The 26,046-nt window shown below is 38.8% G+C and overlaps 1 protein-coding gene across 2 annotated transcripts in view; it reads left to right on the top strand.

The window, feature by feature from the left end:
- Window positions 1–26,046, top strand: part of LOC126297448 (potassium voltage-gated channel subfamily H member 6) — a 2,320,485-nt gene that overhangs the window by 2,275,116 nt on the left and 19,323 nt on the right. For both annotated transcript variants that reach the window (XM_049988300.1, XM_049988301.1), the window contains 2 exons: window positions 10,991–11,183; window positions 24,386–24,598. In XM_049988300.1, coding sequence (XP_049844257.1) covers window positions 10,991–11,183; window positions 24,386–24,598 — 406 coding nt within the window. The remainder of the gene's footprint in view (window positions 1–10,990; window positions 11,184–24,385; window positions 24,599–26,046) is intronic.

Genomic DNA, 26,046 nt, shown 5'->3' with positions numbered 1-26,046 from the left:
AGCACTGCATCATACCTGTTCAGGTCGTACACCCCTTACTGGAAATGGCTTGTAATGGGCAGCATAGGTATGTTGCGGCCCATCGATGGCTGCACCCGGGAATTCAGTTGGCAGAGCTAAAACTGATACCTACCATGCCATATTTTGTCATGAGGCTGAGCCAGTTCAATAGGATAGCATTACTTTATTCACATAACTTATAGTACTTCGATGGGTGCAGTGTAGTTTCGGCATGCCACCCACAGCACTGTTCCATGAGTCCAGCCAGCTCACCAACTCCCGGTATGCTGACGCCGCTGCTCCATCGTCAAGGCCACTCAGCTGGAAGTCGGCCGTGCTCTGCCTAGTTGCTTCTCACTGATGCGTCACGTCTCGCGCCAAGTAGCTGCCCGCGATTCCGGAGACTGCTACAGTCCCTGGTCCTTGCCGCCCTCCATCCCATTTGGCCTGCTCTGTCCAACCGTGGGACAAAAGTGGATGTACTGGTCACCCATGGCCCTCAGCTGCTGTTGCTCCCAGGACAGGACCAGACTTGAATACGCGCCCTCCTGGATGCGGTGCTGCAACTTGCCACTAGTGGTGGTTGTCGGATGGCAACACCTGCCGTCGTCTCCGGTGCTGCTGCTGCACTGCCACACCTCCCACAGCGTATGCCTTGCACATACCCGGGTGTGCCAGGTGGGAAGTGAACCTGGTCCGTCCTCGACCCACTGCAGACCACTGTCACTGCCCTCTTTCAGGCAGACTGTGCAATCTCCAAGTACCCAACTGCCATTCTGTCCCACCCCAGTGTTGTGTCCCCAGATGTGGAATACAGCCCCCACAAGTACATAGAAACAAAGTACAGGTTTACACAGAATATTTACAACATCATTGCCAGATTGGCCCCTATAAGCATAGACCAGCACAGGTCTGACCAGATTCTCGACTGACCTGGCACCCCCTCAAGCTAAAAGTGCCCGACTATTTATACTGCTTTTCCCCTTGCTTCTGACATAGCATCAGAGAGAGAGAGAGAGAAACTATGGCAAGGGTAAATTTCCATATGTCAACCACTTACATATCGTCACTCCTGGCTCTGGCCTAATGCCTTGCCTCATACATCGCAATTACTTAAAGCAACCCTGCAGTTACCTGCCTCACTGTTACTCTAATCCAAACAAATTGTATGTGCAATACGTCGCTGCAGCTCCACGTCATGTTTACCCTGTCTGGCCTACTGGGTGCCGACTATTACCACACAGTGCCAGCGGCCCCAGACTTCATCACCCAACTGTGCCTTTACTGAATTTTAATAAAATTCCCCTTTCCTACAACTAATACTAGTGCAGCAGGTAGTTGCTCATGCCTCTAATGAAATGCTGGAGCTTGTAACTTGGGCATTCTCCACTGTCTTCAAAACAGATAGGAGGCAATATTTTAACCCAATAAAATAAGTGAACCATCTTGAATTTCTACTTCTGTTTTGGCTCTGGCTCCTCTTTTATCAACAAATGCATGCATGTTTGGAATTTGGTTTGTCAGATCATGGAAGCTCCAAAGATAATCTTATAACTGAGTCTCTTAGAAAAATAGCACATGGGCAAAGACTGATAAAACGAGACATGTTCAGTGGATTAGGGAGAGTGAAGCTCTTATTTGAAATTTAAAAGAGACATTGCAAATCATTATTCAGTGTCTGCAATGTAGGCAATAGCAAAGAGTGGCAGGAAATAACACAATGCTACAACACTGGACTTGTGACTAGGAGTACCTATGCTGCCCATTACAAGCCATTTCCAGTAAGGGGCGTACAACCTGAACAGGTCTGATGCAGTGCTGTGGTAGATACCTCAGTGTAGGTGCTTATATGTGGACAATATAACACTTTTGATGTCCAACATAATGCACTCTTATACTCAAAAGCAGTGGACTGATATCTATTGAACATAAACATTGAGGGTCCCAGCGGTTTGAAAGTGGCAAATGCTATTTATCTGCTATTAAGTAGAGTGTATCATGACTAACAATGGTAATAAAATTGACACAGAAACTATGACACCTAGCTAATAATCAGTGACAATCAAATTTTTCTTTCACATGGTTATGTATATCACTCCCGGTAAAATAAAAATTATATAATTAGAATTTACGAGCAAACTGAAACATGCATTTTGAACTGTATGTGATACTTTCATATGATCGTCTTTGAATTACGATGGTCATTAACAACAGCTTAACAGTGTGTTTGTTTACTTATAGACTTTAATAATTATATCACTGCCTGATTCTCATAATTTAGGTTTCCAATCATTTTCTCAAATATCTTCTAGAAAATACCACTATGCTTCCCTCGATAATGGCATGGCAATTTTCTTCTCTACTGTTCTTTAGTGGAGCCAGTACTTTATCTCCAGTGACCTCATTCTTGATTAATTGTTAAATTTAACCCTTTTATCCATTCAGTTCTCCTGACACTGTTGAGTAAACACATGTTGGACTTAGCTTGGTAAGTTGGGATGCATTGTATAGAGGAGGCAGCTACTCATGCAGCAAAGAACAAGTAATGAGTATATAGTCTTCTTACTTTAAGCAACTTGCCGTGGAGATCCAGTCTGAATTCCTTCATGGAGAGTTCATTCCATCTTGAAAACAGTAGTAAAAAATTTGACATATTGTATAAGACTGAATACAAGCAGTGAAAACATGACCTGTACATTATTAAAAAAATAACTAAATAAACTTCAGGGTACATTTTCAGAATTAGTCTTGGTTATCAGTAGCAATATAAGTAGTAATAATTAGGAAAGTAAATCCAGGTTGTGCCACATTTAAGTGGCGGTAAACTCATCAGCACTGAGTAGAATATTTAGTGCAAATGCTGATTGACCTACAAGGTAAACTGTGCAGTTGTCGAGAGGGACTTTCAGGTTATCAGTGTTTTGTTCAAACTTGGGCAAAAGAATCTGAATGAACAAGCAAAATTTTCTATATTGTTTTACTGTGCTACATGTGTCACCATTAGATTCATTGGCAGCATAATAAGATTTGGGCTTTACTACCTAAAGTATTTTAAGATGGAACCAAACATTAATTTAGATCCTGAAAAAGTAAATCTTTGGCTAAGATTGGTGTGAAGTATTTTTTAGAAAAAACTGTGTGTAAAAGGTGCCCTGAAAACTGCAGTGTGACTCATTTTGGAATAGTGTTGCTCTGTCTTTGGTTTGTTAGGAAGGTATTAGTTTGTTCATTGGGTCTTTCGCTTGATATATCAAAACAACAAGTACCTCAGTTCACAGGCTATTAAATTAATGATAGAGTAATGATAAGTATGTATGATTGGTAAATTGTTAGACTGCAGACCCAAAGGTCTCAGCTACAATTCTTAGTATATCCCAGGATTGTTATCTGTCATGTTTCCCCTCTTTCACCTTTGCCAATGTTTGTTAATGTAATATTCTGAGTTTTACCATAGTTCAGAATTCATGTTAAACTGTACTTCCCCCTATAACTGGCTTGGTACATCAGTTCAAAGGCCAGAGGGTGACAATGGCATGCCAACTCCGACAGGTTCATGCATAGTAAAGCACTATGGTGTTCAAACCAACCTTCAGGTTGATTACAGCTTTACATTTTTTATGTGTGCATGCTGGCCATTTACAATTAATTTTACATAGTACTATCACAACTACTTTTTCTTCTTCTTCCCCTTCTATTTCTCACTCATTTCCCTCATGTTTTCAATCATTGGGGTAACCTTGCTGTATGCATTTCTTTCATTCCACTCTATTATTGCAAAATCTCTTCATTTGCATCATTGCTTATCCATGCATTTGTCCCAATTTCTCGACCATGTTCTCCCATGTGATGCGAGGTCTTCCTCATCCAGCTCCTTCCTGTACACATGTTTAAAATACATTTTTAGCTTTTCTTTCCTGTCCCATTCTCTTAACAAGACCATAACACCTCAACTGACACTTCTTGACCACCACACTCATTACTATCTTTGAAGAAGTATGTTCTGTTACCAGATTCGTTCATTTGTAACTCAATCTATTCTAGTATTTCCCATTGCTTTCCTTGTAAACATCATTTCTGCAACAGTAATTCTACATAAGTGTTTCTCTTGTTGTGTCAAACTCTCTATACCATATGCTGTAAATGATGCCATAATTGCACTGTAAATTTCAGTGGCAGCTTCTGCAAAATGTAACCAATGTGCTACAATATTACACATATAAACAGATTGTGTATTATTACTTTTGTGCGTGTTCACACCAGATGTCCTTGTCTATCTGACCCAGAGTATAGTAAATTTCCAAATTGGGATTTATGTGCAGTTAAAATTAAAAGTGGACAATTTTTCAATATTAATTCACATGCACACACTTCAGTGTGCTGATCACTACAAAATATACTTGTCTCAATGTTTGTGAACTTGTGTTCTCTCTCTTCTCATTTTAGTTCTACGTAAGTGAGGTGCTAGAGTATAATATTTTAAATTTACTGTCTCTAATGCTGTGGTTATGTGGTACTCTGATGGGCACAGGGTGATTATCTTTTCAGAGCTCTCCTAATTTTCCAAATGGACAATAAGCTCTTCTACCTTATTACCCAGTCCTCTAATATCCTAATGAAATAAACTGACCCTTCTTTTCTGGGCATTCTTAAGCATTTTTGGAGCTCTTCTATTATTTTTTTTAACAATCTACTTGACTCCTGATTCTAATATAAAAAAGGATTCTCTCTGACACCAGTAACTGCAGGGTTCTTGCTCTGTGTGATGTGGGGCCCCAAACATTTTCTGGAAGAAGCTCAGCCAACCTATCTTCCCCTCTCTTATTCAGGTGTAGACGATGTCTAGTATATCCCCATCTCTCAATTGTGGCAACAGACACTGCACTCATATATTTCATTTCAGTCAGCAGCAGCCTGCACAACTCGGTGTTCACATGGCTCACAGCAGTGTTAATCCACTGCTGGTCATGGCGCTGTAGGTCCTCCACAAAATTCACACTTGTGTGCATGGTTGCTACTCCTGCTGCTGTAGAATCATGCTATATCTACATCCATACTCTGCAAACCAGTGTGAAGTCCATGGTAGAGTGTGTTACCATTGTATCAAATATTGGTGATTTCTTCTCATTTCATTCACATATTTTAAAGTTTAAGTAAGGTTTTTTTTTCAATTGATTGCCAGTTGATGCTTTTCAGCGATTTCATGACATGATTGTAAGAGTCAAACAAGCTTATGACCGTTCATAGAGCCCTTCTTTGTTTACAATTAATATCCCCCATTAGTTCTGTTCGGTATGAGTCCTGTGTAGTTGAGCAATAGTCCAGGGTGGGCCATGAGTCTTATAGAAACAATCTTCATAGTTGACTGACCACATTTTTCTAGCATCCCCAATGATAGCCTGCCAGCTGCTACGTATAATTGATTTTCAGACATTATTTCTTTATAGATAACTGCATCATCTGCTAAAAATCTGTCAGTACTATTAATATTGTCCATTTAGTTATTTAGAGACAACACAACAACAGAAATGGTAATGGTCTGAACATACTCTTCTGGCATACATCTGAATCTAATTCTAAATCTATCGATGTCTATCAATCCAAGACAGTCACATTTTTTGTTTCATACCCTACTTCTTACTAACATAAAACACTGTATTTTTCTTTTACATATTACCTCAATGTCTGTAGTGATACCAGGTCTCTTAATCCTCTCTCTAATTAGTTTACTGATAAAGTTATTTTCAAGTAGCTACTAAAGTATATAATAGATTCTTTTAAATTTAACAATGGTTCTTTGTTAATGTTCATGCTCTATAAATTTCCTGCCAGTTTGTAAATTGTAAATTATTTTTAAAATATTTTATCTTAACTCTGTTTCCAGATTACCAGTGTTGTGTCCCTGTACTTTAAGGCAATAGATTGCTTGTGGCACTACCAGTTATTTGCTTTCTTGTAGTTTCCTTTGCCAAGACATTATCAAGATAGAGCTTACTAACTTATAGCACAGGAATTAGAAAATTAATCATTAAAAGCTCATTGTGCAGTCCAAATAACGTTTCTCTATTACTTCTCCTCTCAGAATCTATTCAAAAATCTATGTTGGAATTGCCACACATCATTAACCATTGCTTTCTTATCCGACAGAAAGCACCACAACTAATCAAGGTGGCTAATAAAGAGCTCAAAGTAAGGATCTAGATTTATACTCCACAAGCTATGGTACAGTGCATACTGGAGGGTACTCATAGCAGTACTGATTTTCTGTTGTATCCCACTAATGTCTATATGCCCTTGTAAGTGCATTAATCTCTCTTCTCTTGGTCTCACAATCTTTATGAGGTATATGATGGTGGTAGCATAATAGTTGCATAGTCTTTTTTGGATACCAGTCTCTAACTTTTTCCCAAAGGGTTTCTTCCTTGGATTTGCATTTAAATTGCCTGAGCATCTCTTTACTCCTTCATATGGGTTGTGACACCATGTTATCCTGTTGCATGTATATGAATTCCTTCAGTGTTTGTCATGTGTACTTGATAAGGCTGTAAATTAACAATACAATACTGTGGAATTGGTTGCACTAGTATCCTGTACATAATTTCTTTTACAGATGTACTGTACTTTTCCAATGCCATTCTAACAGATCTGGGTCTTCCATTTGCCCTTTAAAATATTGATTTTCATGGTCATCTCATTTCATTTCACTTTTTGGTATTGCCCATAACTACCTACAAAATGTGGCAGTATCAAGATGTGCACTCCTACTCTTATAATCTGGTACTACTGAGGGCTTTCTCTTTGTTGTAGCCATTATATTATATATTCCAAAATTTAAAGAGAGCTACCATTCATTATATCAAGTGGAAAATTTGTTCAAGTCTTTCTGCATTTCCTTACAGTTATCCAATGATGATACTTTCATGTAGACAAGTGTATCACCAGTGAATAATCATATAGTGATATTATCTGGTATATCATTTATATACACGGAAAAAACCACAAAGTAATTGTCTGAATGGGGCAGAAATTAGTAGATTTACTGACGTACATGTACAGACAAATAAATGATCACAGTTTCAGAAAAACTGGATGATTTATTCAATAGAAAGAGCTTGACAAATTTTACAAGTCAATAATATGTTGGTCCACCTCTGACCCTTATGTAAGCAGTTATTTTGCTTGACATAGGTTGATAGAGTTGTTGGATGTTGTTGTGAGGGATATCATGCCAAATTCTGTCCAGTTTGCATGTTAGATCATCAAAATGCCAAACTTGTTGGAAAGATCTGCCCCTAATGGAAAACGTGCTGGCCATAGTAGGGTTCGATAAACATGAAGACAAAAAAAACTCTCACCATGTGCAGACAGACATTATCTTGCTGAAATGTAAGCCCAGGATGGCTTGCCATGAAGGGCAACAAAATGGGGCGTAAAATATCGTATGTGTACTGCTGTACTGTAAGGGTGCCATAGATGATAACCAAAGGGATGCTACTTTGATCATAAATGGCACCCCAGACTGTCACTCCTGGTTGTTGGGCCATCAGTCAGGTTTGTATCCCACTGCTGTCCAGGGTGTCTCGAGACAAGTCTTCCCTGGTCATTGGGGCTCAATTCGAAGCATAACTCATCACTGAAGACAATTATACTCCAGTCAATGAGATTCCAGGCAGGAGACAAGTTTGGAGATTGCCAGAGAGCTGTGAGATACCAAGCTGACTGTCACCCATCATATGCCCTGATAACCAGGAGTCATGGTGTAGGGTGCCATTTGTAATCATGGTGTAGCCTCTTTGGTTGACATCCATGGCACTCTTACAGCACAGTGGTATGCAGACAATATTCTTTGCCCCATTTTGTTGCCCTTCATGGCAAGCCATACTGGGCTTACATTTCATGAAGTAATGCCTGCCCACACATGGGGAGAGTTACTCCTTGTTGTCTTCATACCTACCAAAACCTACCTAAGTCAGCAATGTCACCATATCTCTACCAAATTAACAATGTTTGTAGTACCATGGGCAGAGCCCTCCAACGAGATTGGGATTTTGAAGATCTAATGTGCCAGTTGGACAGAATTAGGCATGATATCACTCAGGAGCAAATCCAACTACTCTATTAATAAATGCCAAGAAAAATAATTGCTTTCATAAGGGCCAGAGGTGCAGAAATACGATTATCTTGTTCAGTTTGTGAACCTCTTTTTCTTTAATGAATCATCCGTTGTTTCTGAAGTTGTAATAATTTATTTGTCTGTACATTTACATCACATCTATCAATTTCCATCCCATTCAGATAATTCCTTAATGAGACATAATTTTTTTGGTTTAGAGTGTACATTGAAAACATTATGGAACATGTGATGTTATTGTCATTTCTGTATAACTTTTGCTGACCAGCAGAGCATACTGGGTTCTATTAGACAAATATTCATTGACCCATCTTGTATCTGTGGAGATATTCAATATGAGAGTGTCTTGGTTATCAGTCAGTGATATGATACAGAGTGAAATGCCTTTCAAAAATCTAGAAAGATACAATCTACCTGTTCACATCCATCTGTTGTTGGCAAGATGTTATGTAAGAACAAAGCAGTCTGTGTGTAACAAAAGGGCTTTTTCCTGAATCTGTGCTGAGTCTTCACTGAAAGACATCTCATTTCTCATCTTTGCTTTCCCATTTTGGACTTCCTGTAAGTCTCATTTTTTCCTGGTTCCTTTTCTTCATTTTTACATTTTGTCCTTTCCTCATTTGAATTCAGTGTTTGGTCTGTTATGCAAGGGTTTCTACTAGGTCTTGTCTTATGCCTATTTTATCCTCTGTTGCCTTTTATTAGTATTTTATCTCACAAAGTTGCTCAAATGTCTTCTTTCAGCCAACCATTGAATAAAGTTATGGTCCCATCTCCTTAATTTCATGCTGGCCTCCTAAAATTTCTTCAGTTTTAATTTGTAGTTCATAACCATTAAATTATGGCTAGAGTTAGTATCTGTCCCAGGGAATATTTTGCAGTTTAAAATCTGGTTTCAAAAGTCACTGTCTTACAATTATATAATTGATCTGAAACCTTCCAATGTCTCCAGGTCTCTTCCATGTACAAAATCTCCTATTCTGATTCTTATACATAGTGTTAGCAATAATAAAATTGTGCTCTGTGCAAAATTCTAGCAGGATGCTTTTACTGACATTCATTTCTCCCAGTCTACACAGCCCTACTAGCTTTCTTTCTCTCCCCTTTTTGTATTATTGAACTCTAGTTTCATTACAGTTAAATTTTTTTCTCCCCTAATGGACTGAAAAATTTCTTTTAACTCATCATACAATCTTTGTCTCTTCACCATTTGCTGAGCTAGTAGGTATATATGATCTTCTACTACTTTTGTGGGTATTGGCTTTGTGTCTAACAAGGCTATGATACTGCTTTCACCTTGCTGTTCATTGTTGCTTACCTGCATTCTTCTTCTGTTATTCATTATTAGACGTATTCCTGCATTACACTTATTTGATTTTCTATCGATAACCCTGTATGCACTTAGCTAGAAGTGCTACTAAACTGGTGGAGCCATACATTCTCAGAAAATATAATGAATGTAGTATTGTGTTGCTTTCAGCCATTTGCAGTACAATCATAGCACTCTCATATTGGTTAATGTTACAAAGTGAGAGCAGTCAGTTATCTAGACTATTGACCTGGCAAGTGCTGAAAAGACCACTGTTCATCTTCAGGAACTATATGTTGGTATGGTTTCTCAACTGATATCCTTCCAGTGTGGTTACACCTAACATTTAGCTATCTATATCATTTTGGAACACAAGCCACCCTGCTGCAATAGGTTTTGCAGCTCTAATAATATGAGAGTTGTATAATTTTGTGTGTTATCAGTTATGTAATTATATTACTCATGATTATTCAAGATTTGTGTTGGATATTTCTGAATTAATAGAATAATGGTTATACCAGTTTATTTATTTATTTATGCAGTTCATCTCTGGTAATAAAAGCCTGAACATTTAGCTGCAAAACTATGTGCTTGAACTTGTCTGTCAGTCCTGCTGAATCAATTCCTGTCCCAGTACTTGATATAAATTAATTTTTGTTTCACATAATATAATTCTGTATACTTCATGTGTACTATTGATGGTAAAAGTTTTAAAACACTGTTGAAAGACTAGTTGTGATTTATGCAGAATATTTTATTCTGCAACTCATTGATTTAGGAAGTGGTACTTTGGATCATAATTGCTATTCACAAGATAACTATAGCATGTAAATAACTTGAAGACGTATACACATAATTATTAAAATAATTTTAACAAAAGCTACAGTGTTAGTCTTCAGTATGTATATCTAGAAAAATATCTAATTGATGATGTTAGAAGACAATTTCTCATGATTTTATGAAAAGAAAAACATGAAATTTCCTGTTGAAAGAAGTAGAGTTTCATATAGAGAAATCTGATAAGTGCAGTTATTTTTACTTGCCATGTCATTGCACAGTAACTTAAAACACATGTTTTACAAAAATCTTGTTCTATCTCTGCTCTGATACTGCATAATTCACTGTATGTACATTTTGGCAATGATAAGTCAACAAATTTTGCTGGTGCTGCCAGAAGCAGAGAAAATTGACACTAATTGGAAAATATTCATTTGTCTTGAAGTGCTGGCAATATTTTCATGTGTGTGACTCCTGCTTTCAAAATAAGCACAATGCATGGGTAATGGTGGCAGCACTGTGCGAAGAAGTTGGTGTTGCCTCCCCTTCATCTCCCCTCTCCCCTCAGCAGTTATAATGTGAGGACAAGGCAACCTCCTACTGTTTCCAATAGGCACCATGTGAATCATCTTATCATGGCCAAACAGTAAAGTAAAATCATTTCAGGAAATGAACTGCTGCAAAATTCTCATAATAGAAAATGAAATTATTATGCTTGGCCATTGTCCAGAGTTTGAAAATAACTCTCTGAAATATTGTGAAAATTATGTTTTCAGGCCAACACCAATGGAAGATTTCCGGCATGCTGCCACTGGCAGTAACAGTATGGATTTACAACACCAGTCACACTCTCACCACTCCGTCCCACAGCAAGTGACTCCTGAACTTACCTCCAGGCATCCACATTACAAGCATTCAGCATCACGCATTCCACAACGCAGTCAGTCACAACCAGTAGATCTTATGCAGGTCAGTTACTGTGCTTTTTACATATGACATGTGATTCAGAAAAACATATTTTGTTATGGTTATAATTCTGAGTAAAATTGTGTTGTTTTTTTATATTGTTTTTAAACCTATTTAACAATGGTATGAGGAAATACCACATAAATAGTGAAATGCCTATAAACTGATAATAAAAAGGGATCTAAATTACATCTGTTAACAGCTGGATAGAAACAATGTAGGTAATATATGTTGCTCTCAAAAGTCACAAATGTTTGTTGGTGTATGTGAAGCACAGAGTGTAAAACTTTGCTGCTATATGACCACTGACTGCAATATTCTGCACTTACATTCATGCATCACTTTCTTTATGAGCATAGACAGAAACTACACAGGGAGTATGAACTACAATATAAAAGTAAATGATATGACTTGTAATGTTACGTGGTGTTTGCAGTATGGGTTTCACAGCAAGTATCTACTGCTACACTTTTATTGTCTGTAACTTTGCAGTGTGATGATCAGCTTTGTTCCCAAATTAAATAAATATTTTAGTTCAAAGTACACAAACTGATACTAGAAAACAAAATAATTTTTGATGTTTTGTCTCCTTTGGAATCCAGGAGTATGCAGTAAAGATACTACAATAAGTGGATCTTAACTTAAAAACATTTTGCTGTAAGTAATAATCAGCATTTATGTAACAGTTCATTGATAGTTGAGTGAATATATGGATGTACATGCTGTGTCTTTCAATAAATCTTAAGTGTCTACAGCTATGTCTATACTCAATGAATCATGATAAACAGCATACGTTAAAATGATTTTTGTTGTACCATACATTAGTGTTCATTTCCATCACAGTTTTGTAATGACAGAGTGACTGCTCAAATGCCTCTAAGTCAGTTGGTACTACATAGTTTCTACAAGATTGTACCACATACAAGAGCAGAATCATCAATGAAAACCAACATTTAATCTAGCAATGCTAATTACATAGAGTTCTGAATGTCCCAGCAGTGTCCAAATATCTAGTAAAATAAGTTTGTAAAATCACATAGAACTTTTCTGTTGTATGATGTTGCCTGATGCAAGCATTCAGAATATCATCAGGTTGATATGGAGATACCCATCATTACTTCAGATTTGAAATGAAGTACAAATACTATCATAAAAGCTATAGTGTCTTGCTTGACATATTGTGTGAGAAAGTCATGACAGTTATTGTGTAGTCCCAATATCTTTGTTCACTGTCAAAATTCACATGTAAATCTCCCAACATCTTAAGAAAATAATGCATGATACCATTTTGATTTTTTGTAATATCCAACTGTCATCCTGCAGGCAATATTATATCATGAAATTGCCTGTGATACAAGCTTTTAATGAGACACAATTACATCAGTATACATGGTTTTGTGTTCATGAAATTTATGTCTTTCATATGGAATTAGGTGATTATTCGAGCTTTGGTGGCTGCTAAAGTTTTGAGAGCAGTATATGGTGATGTAGTCAGTGTAATTCATGATCCATTGATTCTCAACTCCCATTTGATAGAATGGAACATCTGCAGCAACAATTGATACCACATCACTTGCATTCTCCTCAATGGCTTACATAGTGTGTTATGTCAACTACGTGATTCTATCAAGGGTCTTTACAAATAGCTTGAAATCAGATACTGGAGTACTGGTTGATGAGCAGTAACTAAAATAAGATAACAAGCAACTCATTTCTGTTCTTGGATTGTAGCTATTTTATACCAGATTGTTTTAATGGCAGTCCATAGCGTGTGTGCACTTCTGGGTGCCCCTGAGCTTGCCCTCAAGTAAGTGCAGCCAGTTTAGGCTCCGCACCAGGTGATCTTATTGCAAACATTCTGCTTATGCACGGACTCCCTGGCTACCCCTGCCAGCATGGACTAAACTTATACGGTAAGGTCATGTAGACTAAAGCCCAGCTACCTGTCTGTCCTGTCCAATAGTGCTCACTGGCAAGCACTCTGACTTGGAGAGCCTGTTTTTATACAGTGCTGTCTTCAGCAATGCTGGTCCATCCATTGTGCCGAGATGTATTTTCCTAGCTATTACCCAAATAGCAGTCAGCGTCTTCATGTTTGCATGCTTGATTGCATATTACATTAGCAATGTATTTCTTAGTTCTCAGTGTCCATCTTGCTAGTCATCCTCACAGAACTTGCATACTTTCCAGCCAGCATAAAGATCTATGGTCATTACAATAAGTAATGAATTAGTATAAAAAAATGGTGGTTACTTACAAAATGCTCACACAGTTGCAAAATATTTTTCCTTAACTGTAGATAAACTCTTCTGAGGGATGTACAGTACTTCTGAGCCATAAGCAGTTACTTTTTCTGAGCCTTCCTGGATTTACACTATAATTGTGTATGTCCTATAACCTTTAGTATCAGTGCACAATTCCATCCTTACATTCCCATTGTTCAATGCCAGGAATGAGGGCAATGTCACTGACTAGCAAGAACAATTCAACATAATTTATGCTCCTAATTGTAAGGCAATTTCATGTCTCCCAGTAACAGTCCTTGTACTGAGTGTGCATTGTTGTATTAAAACCCTTTGTGCAGTGCCTGTATTAGCAGCACATTCTGAACTTTTCACATCACAAATCTGATGGACTGAGATGGACTCCACATCCCTAAATTGGTAGCCAAGATTTTTGTTTTGTGGGATAAAAAGAGTAACACAGTGTGGGCACATTGCCTAAGGCAAACACAGTGTTGCAAACAAAATTCTCTTAATCTAGTTTTCAGCCTTGTGTCACAAAAATAGTACCTTAATTGGTTTCAAGTTCTTGGAAAGTTACCATTGGCGTATCTGTTTAAAAAGAAAGGAAAAGGTGATAGTAAATAGAAGGAAACTAAATTACAAAATCAGACTATCTTGTATATGCAGCACATGAACTTGAATACATTACATAGCAATAAAGTACAGCTAAACAGGGTAGGAGGGGTGTTCCCAGTTAAACATACCCCTTATCTTATTGGTGATCTGAAGGCTGCAGAAACCACATAATAGTATGATACTGGTAACTCTTAAGTTGCAAAAAAAAGGATTAAACACATTTAAAATATAAACTTCCCTTCTCACAGTGAAAGCTAATAAAAAAAATTGAATTGTGAAACTGTTACTAGTATTTACAATTTTTTTGCTAGTTTTCGCTATGAGAAGGATTTATCACAATTAATTTTATTTTGTGAATAATACTATTAGTAATGTAAACTCCTCCCACAGGCCATGGCTGGCCCATCAGTACCAACAAATTGCCATGTCCCCATCTGTCAGTGACATCACTGGATGTAATATAGAGTGGCATGGGGCCAGCATACCACTCTATTGGCTGTTATAAGTTTTTGTTACATGAAGCTGCTGCTACACAGTCAAGTAATTCCTCATTTGTGGTCCTGAGGCTGAATGCATCCCATTTCAGTCCACCCATTAAGGAAAAATCCCTCGCAGTCCCAGGAATTGAACCCCAGTCCTCCACATGGCAGTCAGATGTGCTAACCAGTCAGATTTAGAGACAGGCAGGTTTGAGAAGGGTACACCTCACAGTCAGTTTTACATTTTGAATAAGCCCACAAGTAGTGAAAACTAATTAAGAAAGTATGTAACTACTACCAGTAATTACATAATGTTTTCATAATGTCTGCTTTGAGAAGGATGTGTCTTACAATCAGTTTCATATTGTGAATATTTTTAAACTATTAGGATGGTGTATAATTTTGCAGCATTTTTATTTTGCATGTTGGTATTCTGGTTGTAATGGGTTTATTTGTCAATTACAATTTTTAATTGTAGTTCACTGTTGTTACTTGAGATTACATGTTGTCAGTTGGATATAGTGAGAGGAGCTGTGGACACTAGAAAATTAGTGTCAGATGGATAATTCAGAACATTTCTGACTTATTCTTCTGTTTGAATTCAATAGAGGGGTGACAGCAGTGGAGGTAATTAGAAACATTTGCATCATGTATGGGGATAAAGTCATGAAAATGGTTTCCTCATTTCATGGAGGATCATTTTGACATTTCTGACTCTCCACATTTAGGAAGTTAGTTAGTTACTTTCATGTTCCATTGATCATTTTGCACAATAAATCACCATGGTGTGGAGCAAGTCATTTTACATTCACATTTCAAATTAATTTTGCACACACACACACACACACATATATATATATATATATATATATATATATATATATATATATATATATATATATATATATATATATATATATATATATATATAAGACCTGCACACATCCACAGAAGATTACATTAAGCATCTGGTGAAACAGCAACAGTGTGGTGTACTATGAATTGCTTCCTTGAGGTGTAACCATGAGTGCTGACATTTATTGTCAACAACTGAAATGTTTTGCAGAAGCAAACCAGAACAATGACAATGATGACTGTGTGAAGTGATACTACTCCACTTTCCCCCCACTCCCTCTTTCTGCTAGGCTACCAACCTTCAAGGAACTTACTTTATGGATGAAAATGCATACCAAACAAGGCTCAATGAGTTCTTCACCTCAAAACCACATGATTTCTATAGTTACCCTAGCACTGGCAGACTGTTGTAAATAGTGAAGGAAAAATATATATTTGGTGACTAAAATCTCTGTTATGTGTATCTGTTGTGTATATTAAGTTTATGGAAATTTAGAAAAGCGTTTCTCACTTTTGCAGACAGTTGGGATGCACATACTCTGTCTCAGTTGGGGATTTTTTTTTTTTTTTTGGGTGTAGGGGGGGGGCAGGGGGGGTAATGGGTTGGCATGAGGAAGGGCAATTAGTCACCCATTAAATTAACCATGTCAGATCTGTTAATAACCATTTCAATCCTGAGCTGATGCAGGATAAAGTCTCAAGAAAAAGAAGAAAAGAATTAACTCTAGCCTTTAATACCAGCAATCAGAGACCAGATATGTGCACATTGTGAGCATTTCTCCAGGCCTAATCAACTGTACTTCAGTGAATTACTACGTAACATCTTCCAGTGTCTATAGTTGTGTGTAGAAGTTAGTTTCTTTTGTAATTTAGTTTCCTAGTATTTTACTACTCTTTTTCATTTCTTTTTAAATAGATCATTTGATGGTCACTTGCTGAGAACTCTAAGCCAGTTATGATATGATTTGTGTGACCTAAGATTTAAAAATACAGTAAAAGACTTTCACTGATAAATGTGTACTTTCTCAGATTCAGATGAAGGCCAGTGGTCTGCATACATTTCACTTAAGTAGCTTAGATATTCTTCATATATCTTTGAAAAGTGACATGGCAACCAGGTAGCAAAAGTAAAATGTTCCTTAGAGGTGTTTATGCAAGACGTCCACCACATGTTTTCTACCATACTTTGTGTATGTAGAACACAGTTTATGATCATTCATAGTGACAGTAATGCAGAGACTTTAGAACAGACAGATCGTTCCTGAGGTCAATGACATCAGAGTTTGTGAAGAGAATGGCTAGCCAAAAACAAATCCAGATCATAGGAAAGTCATCTAAAGTACATACAACAGCCCAGGGAGCAATCCAAACCACAAACATAATAACGGCAGGGTCAAAACTCTACTGCTCGTCAAAACTCTACTTGTCAATGGTGCATAACTGAAGGCTTCAAAGACTAGTGAGACACTGGCTGGAAAGTGGCTTCTCATGTGGGAAGAAGCTGCGGCTGGAGTACGTAGCCCAAGTGTCTCTGACCTGTTCTCCACACTGATTCTCAGGATGGCTGGAGAATATGAAGCACTGTCAGATACTAAACACCTCCTCATTGTAACTGGCACTTAGGGCTGGAAATTGCATGGCCCATGCTGACCTTGTTAAGGAAGGTTAGATGAGAGATGCTGGAAACCCCAATAGAGGCTGGTGCAGAAGTTTATTGGTACAGCTGACTAGGTTGGTTGCCAGCACAGGCAGTGTGATTGCCAACTGATCAGTAGGTTCTGGGGGCCACATTTGTCCTACCTGCAGAGAAATAGAGCCTACCTGCAGGCAAGTAGGAGAAGGTAATAATGATTGGATCACTGTGGGCACCTGAGTATAAAAGCAATCCACCTCCATCTATTGTGTGGTAGGGGGTCTCTGGCATTGGTGAGGGCCAAAAGTGGCCTTGGGGGTGGAAGTGGTTCCACCTCCATTAGCTCCCATTGCTGGTCATTGTCAATGCCTTGTCAATACCAAATACACAGTTGGAAGCTGTAATAGTACCAAGCAGGCTGTTGAGCATGCATGTCACAGGAATGGCTGTGTAGATCTTGCCCTATCAGTAGTTGTAGGGAAAGGGGGTGGTACAACATGTTGCTGCTGGAACTGATTTTGATGCCTGAGTAGATGCCCCTGACTGGGTACAACCTCAAACATTTGCAACTCCCTCTAGCAGAAGATGGCACCTCGTGTCCACCTGGGGTTCTGGCCAAAAGTACTAGCCCATATGTGGGTGCCTCTGTGGTATTATGGCTGTGTGTATGCGTGGTGGGTCTACTGAGCCATGCACAGCAATTCAAAAACTTTCCGAGGTCTATGCCTTTGTAAAATTTCATCTGGGCTTTGCCCATTTATTGGGGTGGAGCTGGTGAGTGTTTCCCCACAGTAGGCTCTTCTCATTACCTTGTGTACCTGCATTTTGAAGGTCCTGACAATCTGCTTGGCTTCAGAATCATGTGCAAGATGGAAAGGGACATTGGTTAGGTGCTCAACACCAATGATGGGATCAATTGATTGTGGGCATTTGCTTGCCAATTCCATATGGTGTGTTCTGTGGTGGTGTCAATGCCAGGCCAATACATGACTACATGCTATTGTCTTGATTCTGCACATTCCCCAATGTGCAGTGTGAAAGAGCTTCAATACATGTGAGCAGAGAGTGGAAAGAATTATCACCCAGCATACAGAATCATCTGTAGCTAACAAAACGGTACCCATATTGATATTCAATCTGCTCTGTATGGAAAAATAGGTGTGTCATTCCCTGTCAGTGCACTTAAGCATGTTCTCCAGCCAACCCTATCATATACCAGATAGTACCCTTCAGAATTGTGTATCACTGGCCATTTCTAGTGCTATGTATCATGCTGTAATTGGAAAACTGTCAAGGATGTGTGGATGATTTGCATCTAAGACAAAATACACTCCATGCCTGTCAAACTGCACCTGGGCCATATGGCAAGGGGAAGGTGCATCATTATTTGAGTGATGTGAAGTGAGACAGTAGTGGATCACACAGTTACAGTTACTTAATAACATTACCTACCATTGGAGCCACTGTTCTGTGTCATTGGGCATTTTTGAATGCAGACTAAACAGTGAAATGAGGGGCTTGTGATAGGTGATAAATGTGAAACATCCTGATGCCATATATGATGGCCAACACCTCTTTTTCAACTAGCAAATAATTTCTCTGTGCTACATTTAATATTTTAGATGCAAAGGAACTTGACTATTCCTTGCCATTGGCATGTTTATGGGCAGTATGGCATCAATTCCATAGTCTGACATATCAGTGGCAAGTGTTAAACATTCACCAGGCTGAGTTGATGCTGAGTGAGGAGCAACATAAGGCATTTTTTAAGCAGCAAGTAAGTTTTTTGGCATGCCTCTGACTACAAGAAATTAATGTCTTTTTATGCAGGTGCTGCTCAAACATCAACTGTAGATTGGGTTCTATATGGCACATCTGTAGGATGTGCAGGTGCTGCTCCCACTTGGTCCCACTAATTAGCAAGTAATCTAAATAATTGATACAGTTGGGGATACCTTGGATGAGTTGATCAAGGTGTGTCTGAAATATTGCAGAAGCACTTGTGACCCAAATGGCAACCTGTTATAATGATACATGCCAAATGGCATATTAATCACTAGAAGCTGCTTCATCTAATCATCTGCAGGAAATCCAGAGTAGGTGTAAGCGAGATTGATCTTTCAGAAAATAATGGCCCTTAGCCAATTCTGTCAATTCCTCCAGCCTAGGACTTGGATACAGGTCAATATTTGCTTGAGCATTGGTGGCAAACTTAAAATCATTACAAATTCTAAGTGATCCATTTGGTTTTCTATGACCATTACAATAGCCCACTGACTACACAAACTGGGGATATAACTCCCATACTTTGTGGCTGATCTATTTCTGCTATAACTGCCCATGAATAATGAAAGGCACTAAAAAAGCTCTACAGAACTTAAGCATAGCCAATAGCTTTAAAGATATGTGTGCCTGGAACCCTGTTTTGCAAACCTTAAGTGTATTCAAACAATTGCTTAAAGTGCACACATAATGTATCAAGTTTTGTGGAAGGTGTTACAGTTCAAAACAGATTCACCTGGTCCTGTACTTGGAAACCAAAAAGCTCAATAGTGTCCAAAGCAAAAATCTTAGTTGCTGCCAAGAGTTGACTAATAGCTGGGTTAGCTGCCAAGCTACATTTTGACACTTAGCTTGGACTGTAATCTGACCCACAATGAGATTGACTGGTCACTGTATGTCACTACTCTGTACTGAGGGGACCTCAGCTGTAGAGAGAAAATCTATCAGTATGTGTCTTCATCATTTAGAGACATGGCCACACCTGTGTTCAACTGGAAATCTGCCATCACTCCATTGCTGCATGAGCCTCTGCATCTCATTTGCTGCTGCTGTTGGCACCAACAAGAAAGCATGTAGTTCACTGACAGCCTATGTTATTTATGTGTGCTGGCTAGGCAAGCACTCACTAGGTGCCCTGGTTTGCAGCATGCAAAGAGGGTGACATCACAGAAAGGGCAGTGACACTTTTGATGCTGTGGGTTGCAATCTGGACATGATTTGATGTCACGATCTTTTCTGGGACTCTTTGAAAATGATGAGGAGAAAACTGTTGCATGAGCCTCTGCTCCTTTTTGACACACAAACAGTGAACAAAGTGTTTCTGTTTATGTGTGTCTATCAGTAACGAGGGCGATGGATAGATAATTACTGCATCCCATGTCACTGGACTGTCGGATGAATGGGTGTTCATTAAATTGTATGATGATGTTGACTGGAAGTCATCAGCTGATCATAGAACACAACTGTGACAAGTACTACTAACAACTGGCAAATACTACTAACAACATTGACACAACAGGAATTGTGAAACATAGCTTGTGCTCATGCAGTTACTTCATGAGCTTTGGCAACTTGGCTTGATGAGCATATTAGTAAGTTAGCAAACCCCAATCATCAGGAAAACTTAAACTACCAGGATCTGGGAGTGAACATAGTTTGTGCACCATTTTGTGCAATTTATTACTAGAAGACAGGAAGTGTGCACTGATGTTCAGGGTCATTTAGTTGACTTTCCTTACACTGAAGAACAGAAAGACATTAATAGACATCCCATCTCTTGTATGGAACATTAAAGCAAGGTGAAGTGTGACACCCTCTGGTATCACTCAGAAGGGGTAGGACCACTCTCAAGTGACCCGGCTGAGCAAGGGTGGGGCTGACTAGTGGGCTGGTGGGTCCCAATTGTAGACTGATGGCATAGAAAAAAACACTTTATTCCTTTTCAGTTACACATTTCTCCATTTTCAGTGTGAGTCAGACGTGCACCACTCCAACACAACAGGCCAGCAGTGGTCAGCTGATGGCTAGCCTCCACTCCAGCAAGACAATATTTGTTTCAATTCAAATTGATGCATACCTCAGGCTAGGCAGCAAGCTGGTGGTCCATCAGTAGGCTTAGGCCCTGATGTCAGTGGTACTCTTTGTCTTCTTGCTGTGTCTGCCTTCTACTGTTGAATGCCTGTGTTCAGGTAACTCAAATGTGGCTTGCTTCTTCTGTGATGATGAGGGAAGGCTGTCATGCATGGAATATGTCCCACTGCTTCCAGGCAGGATTGTGGCTGTGGCATGAGCAGATGGTAGGTCTACTGTGCTGTGGCACCAAGGCCCACAGGGTGGACTTAGTGTGAGAGATGTCTGCCCTGACTTGGTCTTGAACCCATGACACCATGTGGCAGCACCCAGTTGTCTCATCATCTAGGATTACCCAGGTGTCATAATGTGCATTTCCTGCAGTGTACCCTGGCTACTGATCAAGCAGCTCATAAGACGGTTCTTGCCCTGGCATAGTGACACCTGCACACTCCAACTACTACCACTACATGTTGCATGTTTCACAGAGTACAGCTAGCCTGTCTTGCAGTCCTTTTGTGTACATGTTGCTATAAACTATATGTCACCATAAAGTGCTTACCAGCCACTGGTAGTTTCTTACAAAGTTTTACAAGTTCGCCCAAATTGGGATGCTACGAAGGACAGTGCAGAAACTGCAGCTGCCGATAGTTGGTTTTGCAGCAGTTGTAACAGCAATTTCTGTTGTTACTGGTGGAATCCCCACTTTTTTTTGTTGACGTTGTTGCAGTTGTTGGTGCTCTTGGAAGTTCCACTGTTTTTCTTGCTGTTGTTGCACTTGCTGTTGGTGTTGCAGCTGTAACTTCTGCTCCCACAAATTTATAAACTTAGGGTCCATGATTCACTGGACTAGTTGCATGATGAGAAAGTTCTCATTGCCAGTTTTCTATTCTACTCTGCATAGGTAGAATGCAGATTATGATCAGCCTTACTGGCAGTAATGCAGAGACAGTTGGAACAAATACAAGGTGTCTGAAGTCAATTATGGTGGAGCTTACAAATGGAATGGCTAGCCAGAATCAAAGCCCACAGCATACCAGTCATGTTAAGCATATATAACAGTCCAGGAGCAATCCAAATCACAAATGTGATACAGAGAAAGTCAAAACTTTACGTTCAATGACACATAACAAAAAGCTTCAAGGAATAGAAAAAGACTTCTGGAAGTGACAGGCAGTCTCACGCCAGTGAGTGGTTCCACATGACATGCATGGTAGTAAGCTGAGTCTGGATTATGTAGCACGAGTATCTCTGACCTGTTCTCCAGATTGGTTTTTGGGCTGGGAGTGAATCTATGTCACAGTCAGATACTAAAATGTATTCTGAGATGACTTGAGGACTGTATACGGCAGACAATATATCTTTGGATTCATAGTAGCTATCAGGAGCTATGAAGATAGTCTATTCGTGATACTTTAAGTGACATCAACGCCAGTACTATCCATCAGCTCAAAATTGCTTCTGGCTTCTTCCTTGTTCTGAGGATTGGCAGTGGCAGAAGTGACTCTAGAAGTGCCTTCCTGCTCATCAAACACCTTGGTGTAGAATTTGAGTTTGTCTTTGGCCACCCAGTCTTCAATAAGTGGAACTGCAAAAAGATTTTTCATGCCTGCAAGTATGGTTTCTGAAAGTTCTACATCTGCTGTGGGTGGTGTTGGGCTGTTCGCTTTGCTGAAATTTTTTCCTGTCATCAGGATGCTCTTCCCATCCATGAACTAGACATATCATATTTTTGCTTTTCGTGAACATGATTTTTTTGGGTTTTTGAATCTGGAAATGCCAGCTACCAGTAACTTTCACTGAGATTTCCACATATTCTTTCCATTCCTGAACAGGACATTCATTTTGTCCTAGATGTACTAATGTTGCAAAATTTCTCAATGAGGTGGATGTATAAAGACAGACAAGTTTTCAATTATGCTCAACTTGTGAAGTTGTCTTTCAATGTTACCAAAAACCCTGCCCACTATTGGGAAACTACAGTTCTATTTCTTCTAGACTGATGGGAGTTTCAAGAAGAAACCAGTGACATAATCACATATTTTGAAAAGTAGGCAGAAGTCTGTAAATGCAGGTAAAATAAAAGGGATAATAAGTGTAATGAGTTAAGTTAAATAATCATGTAACATACATAAAAAGATGTGATTGAACCACGTAATTGGTCAAATATTTCATTTTTTTTACTGCTAACACCCCCTCCCCAGTGGTTACTTAAAATCCTCCCCAGTGGACAATTCGTGCAAAACATAAACTGGGAGTGATTTGAAACAGTGTAAGTGTACTGCATAGCATAAGTACGCATGATCGCATACACTCCTTGCTGTTACCTGCAAGATCTACTGCATTTAAAACAAATTTTCTTTAGTTTTGCTATGCACTACACTTATACTTTGTTGCCAGATAGTTACAACTTTCAATTTTGCAGGAATGGTCCATCAAATTGGTCAGATTGTGCCACTGTGTAAAGGAGGACATAGATTGTACCACAAATTTGTTGAGGTTATGTCATAACAATTACTGTCAGCACCATTTTTATTGCATAAGATTGATCTAATAAAACTGACCAGGATGGCTCTTCCTTGTCTGGGAGGGACTACTGCCCTCAGTCTCGTTCTAGTGATTTGGACCTTCTTGCAAAGTACCTACTATTTCCATTACTTCCACTTTGTTTCCAGCATCTTCTGCATTTAAAAGTCCACAGAATCACATATTTTCTTAAAAACACATATGGCAAGATGCTGATCAGCTGAGCTGTGCCTACCAGCTTATGTTTCAACAAAGCATCGGCAGCAAGAGCTTCATTGTTGCCTATGTGTTCACTCCAACATAACTCTGACTAAGAAAAATAGCCCTTCTAATCATAACAAGCTGAAAGGTACCTCTGAATGTCTAGACTGGTAAGTCAGAAATCAGTTGGCATACTTTGCATCTGGACATGGGGAGGTGACTGCGATGCCAGTTGAACTTGGTGGGTTTTGTAAACATTGGATATTAAGTGGGCTTTGCACCCAAGGACAACTTGCAGTTAGTGGCTTTTGCAACCATCCATGGTTTTCTATAGCCATATTCAAGAGTTTCTAGTGCATTTTGCACTCTGAAATCTATTCCATCATGTAGGCACTGAAAAAATCTGTACGACAGTGTGCCCAACTCAAAATTGACAAAAAATGCATTTATCACTTTTTTCATCTGGGCTACTCAAGTGGTACCACTTAACACTACAAAATGCAATAAATCACAGGCTTAGCCAGTATAAATATTTGAACAGAAGCAAGCATCCATTCATATAGAGTAGAGAATTAATTTGATATATAACTGCTCTTGATGCTCTCTGTCCAAGCTGAACATTTATATTCAAGAAATAATAAAATTCATGTTCACAACTGCTATTAAGCCAATTATAAATTTTTATCACACCCAGATGCTTTTTACTTTGAAAAATTATTGATTATATTCATAGATACAAATAACCAATGTAGGTTTAGTACTGCATTTCTTTACTAATGGAAACAATTTTTGGTTAAGGTACAGCATCAGCACACACCATCTTGGCATCAACAACATGGTGATACTGAGAGTGAGGATGCCTGGCCTGTTCAGCATACTGCAGATACTAGAAAAGATGATTTTTCATTTAGAGGAACTGCGGCTGAAGAGACACCATCATGGGATTTTAAAGATGCTCCAGTGGCGCCTATTGCTAGGCTAGAGTCATTGGATGAACTTGATCAAGGACAGGTAATATGATGTACGCTTTATGTATTTATGAGAGCACAAGTGTCTCTTTGCACAACTGAAAGTAATTAGGATTATGTGTGGGCTTGGATGCTTGCAACTATTCATATAATTAGGGATGCGAGAAGCAAGCATACAGTACATTTATTCTGTAATGAACTTTGATATCTACAATATGGTGCTGTTGTAAAATAGTGGTGAGATTTGCAAATACAATACTAGAAGGAAAACACAATTTCACTGTTCACTACTGAACTCACCACTGCTTTAGAAAGAAGTAAAATCCACAACTGTTAAGCTACTCTTGAGTTACTTAGAAGACATTATTTGGGACAGGTACAAGAAAGCATATTTTGAAACCTTGCCAAATATCTAGCACAATGTTCTGAATTATTAAACATGACTCCATCAAGAGAAAGGGAACAGGAAACAGCAATAATAGATTAAGTTATTCTGTATTCTGAATTCTAGCAATTTAACCATACTGTAAATATATGTCTTCTTATCTCCATTTAAGTTTCTCCTGTTTTAGATTCTCGTAACTCTACTGTTTTCCACTTTTGCTAATTTTCCTCATTGTCAGTTACACAGTCAACTCTGAGTTTGTCATCATTCTGTTTCTAAGCCTCCTGTGTCTTAATTGCTTAACTGTGAGGCCTCTGTACCTAGGATGGACTAATAACTGCTCAAATATGCTGATTCAATTATGTGCTGTGGTGAGGAAAGCAGACAATATAGGTAAGCACACTGGACAGAAAATTAGTCGTACCAGGAGACGACATTTTAATACCATGTAACATCACATCTAACTTTGACAGTGGCCTCACCTTGTTGAGGAAGAGAGTCCATTCCTCAGGTATGCCATATATAGCTGAAGCCACTCATTGATGATTAAATCCCATAGAGCTACCAAATGGAAGGTATGTAAATTGCTATTTTCCATCTGTGTCATAAATAATCCAAGATATTTTCTGTGGGATTAAGACCAGGTGACTTAGCGAACCAGACAAGGCACAGTAGGGGGCTCCAGTGTTCTTTGAACTGGGAAAAAAAGGTGTCCAGACCTGTGAACACAACAGTTATCTTCTGGCAAGATGGGAGTGTAACTTAATCATGGAGATGTAGAGAAAAGGGCCACACATTTTCATAGGGAATGTTGAAATAAACATGCTGGTTCATCTTTATCGTATCTGAATGAGTAGGACCATGTTTTGGTGTGGAAAAAACCTCCAAATCACCACAGAACCATCTACAGCCAGAACTACACCTTTCACTCACTGTCACTTAAATGCCTCACTGTGCTGTTGATACAACCAGTGCCTTGTGTCACTAGAAAGGAGGAAAAATCACAATTAGTTGCATCATAATACATGCCTCTATTCAGCTGTTGACTGGTTTCTGTACTGCTTGGCTCATTAAAGACATACAGCTTTATGTGCCTCTGTGAGCAA

The sequence above is a fragment of the Schistocerca gregaria genome, chromosome X (assembly GCF_023897955.1).
Source record: "Schistocerca gregaria isolate iqSchGreg1 chromosome X, iqSchGreg1.2, whole genome shotgun sequence".
NCBI lineage: Eukaryota > Metazoa > Arthropoda > Insecta > Orthoptera > Acrididae > Schistocerca > Schistocerca gregaria.
The sequence above is the reverse complement of the archived record's forward strand: the minus strand, read 5'-3'. Positions and strand labels throughout refer to the sequence as shown.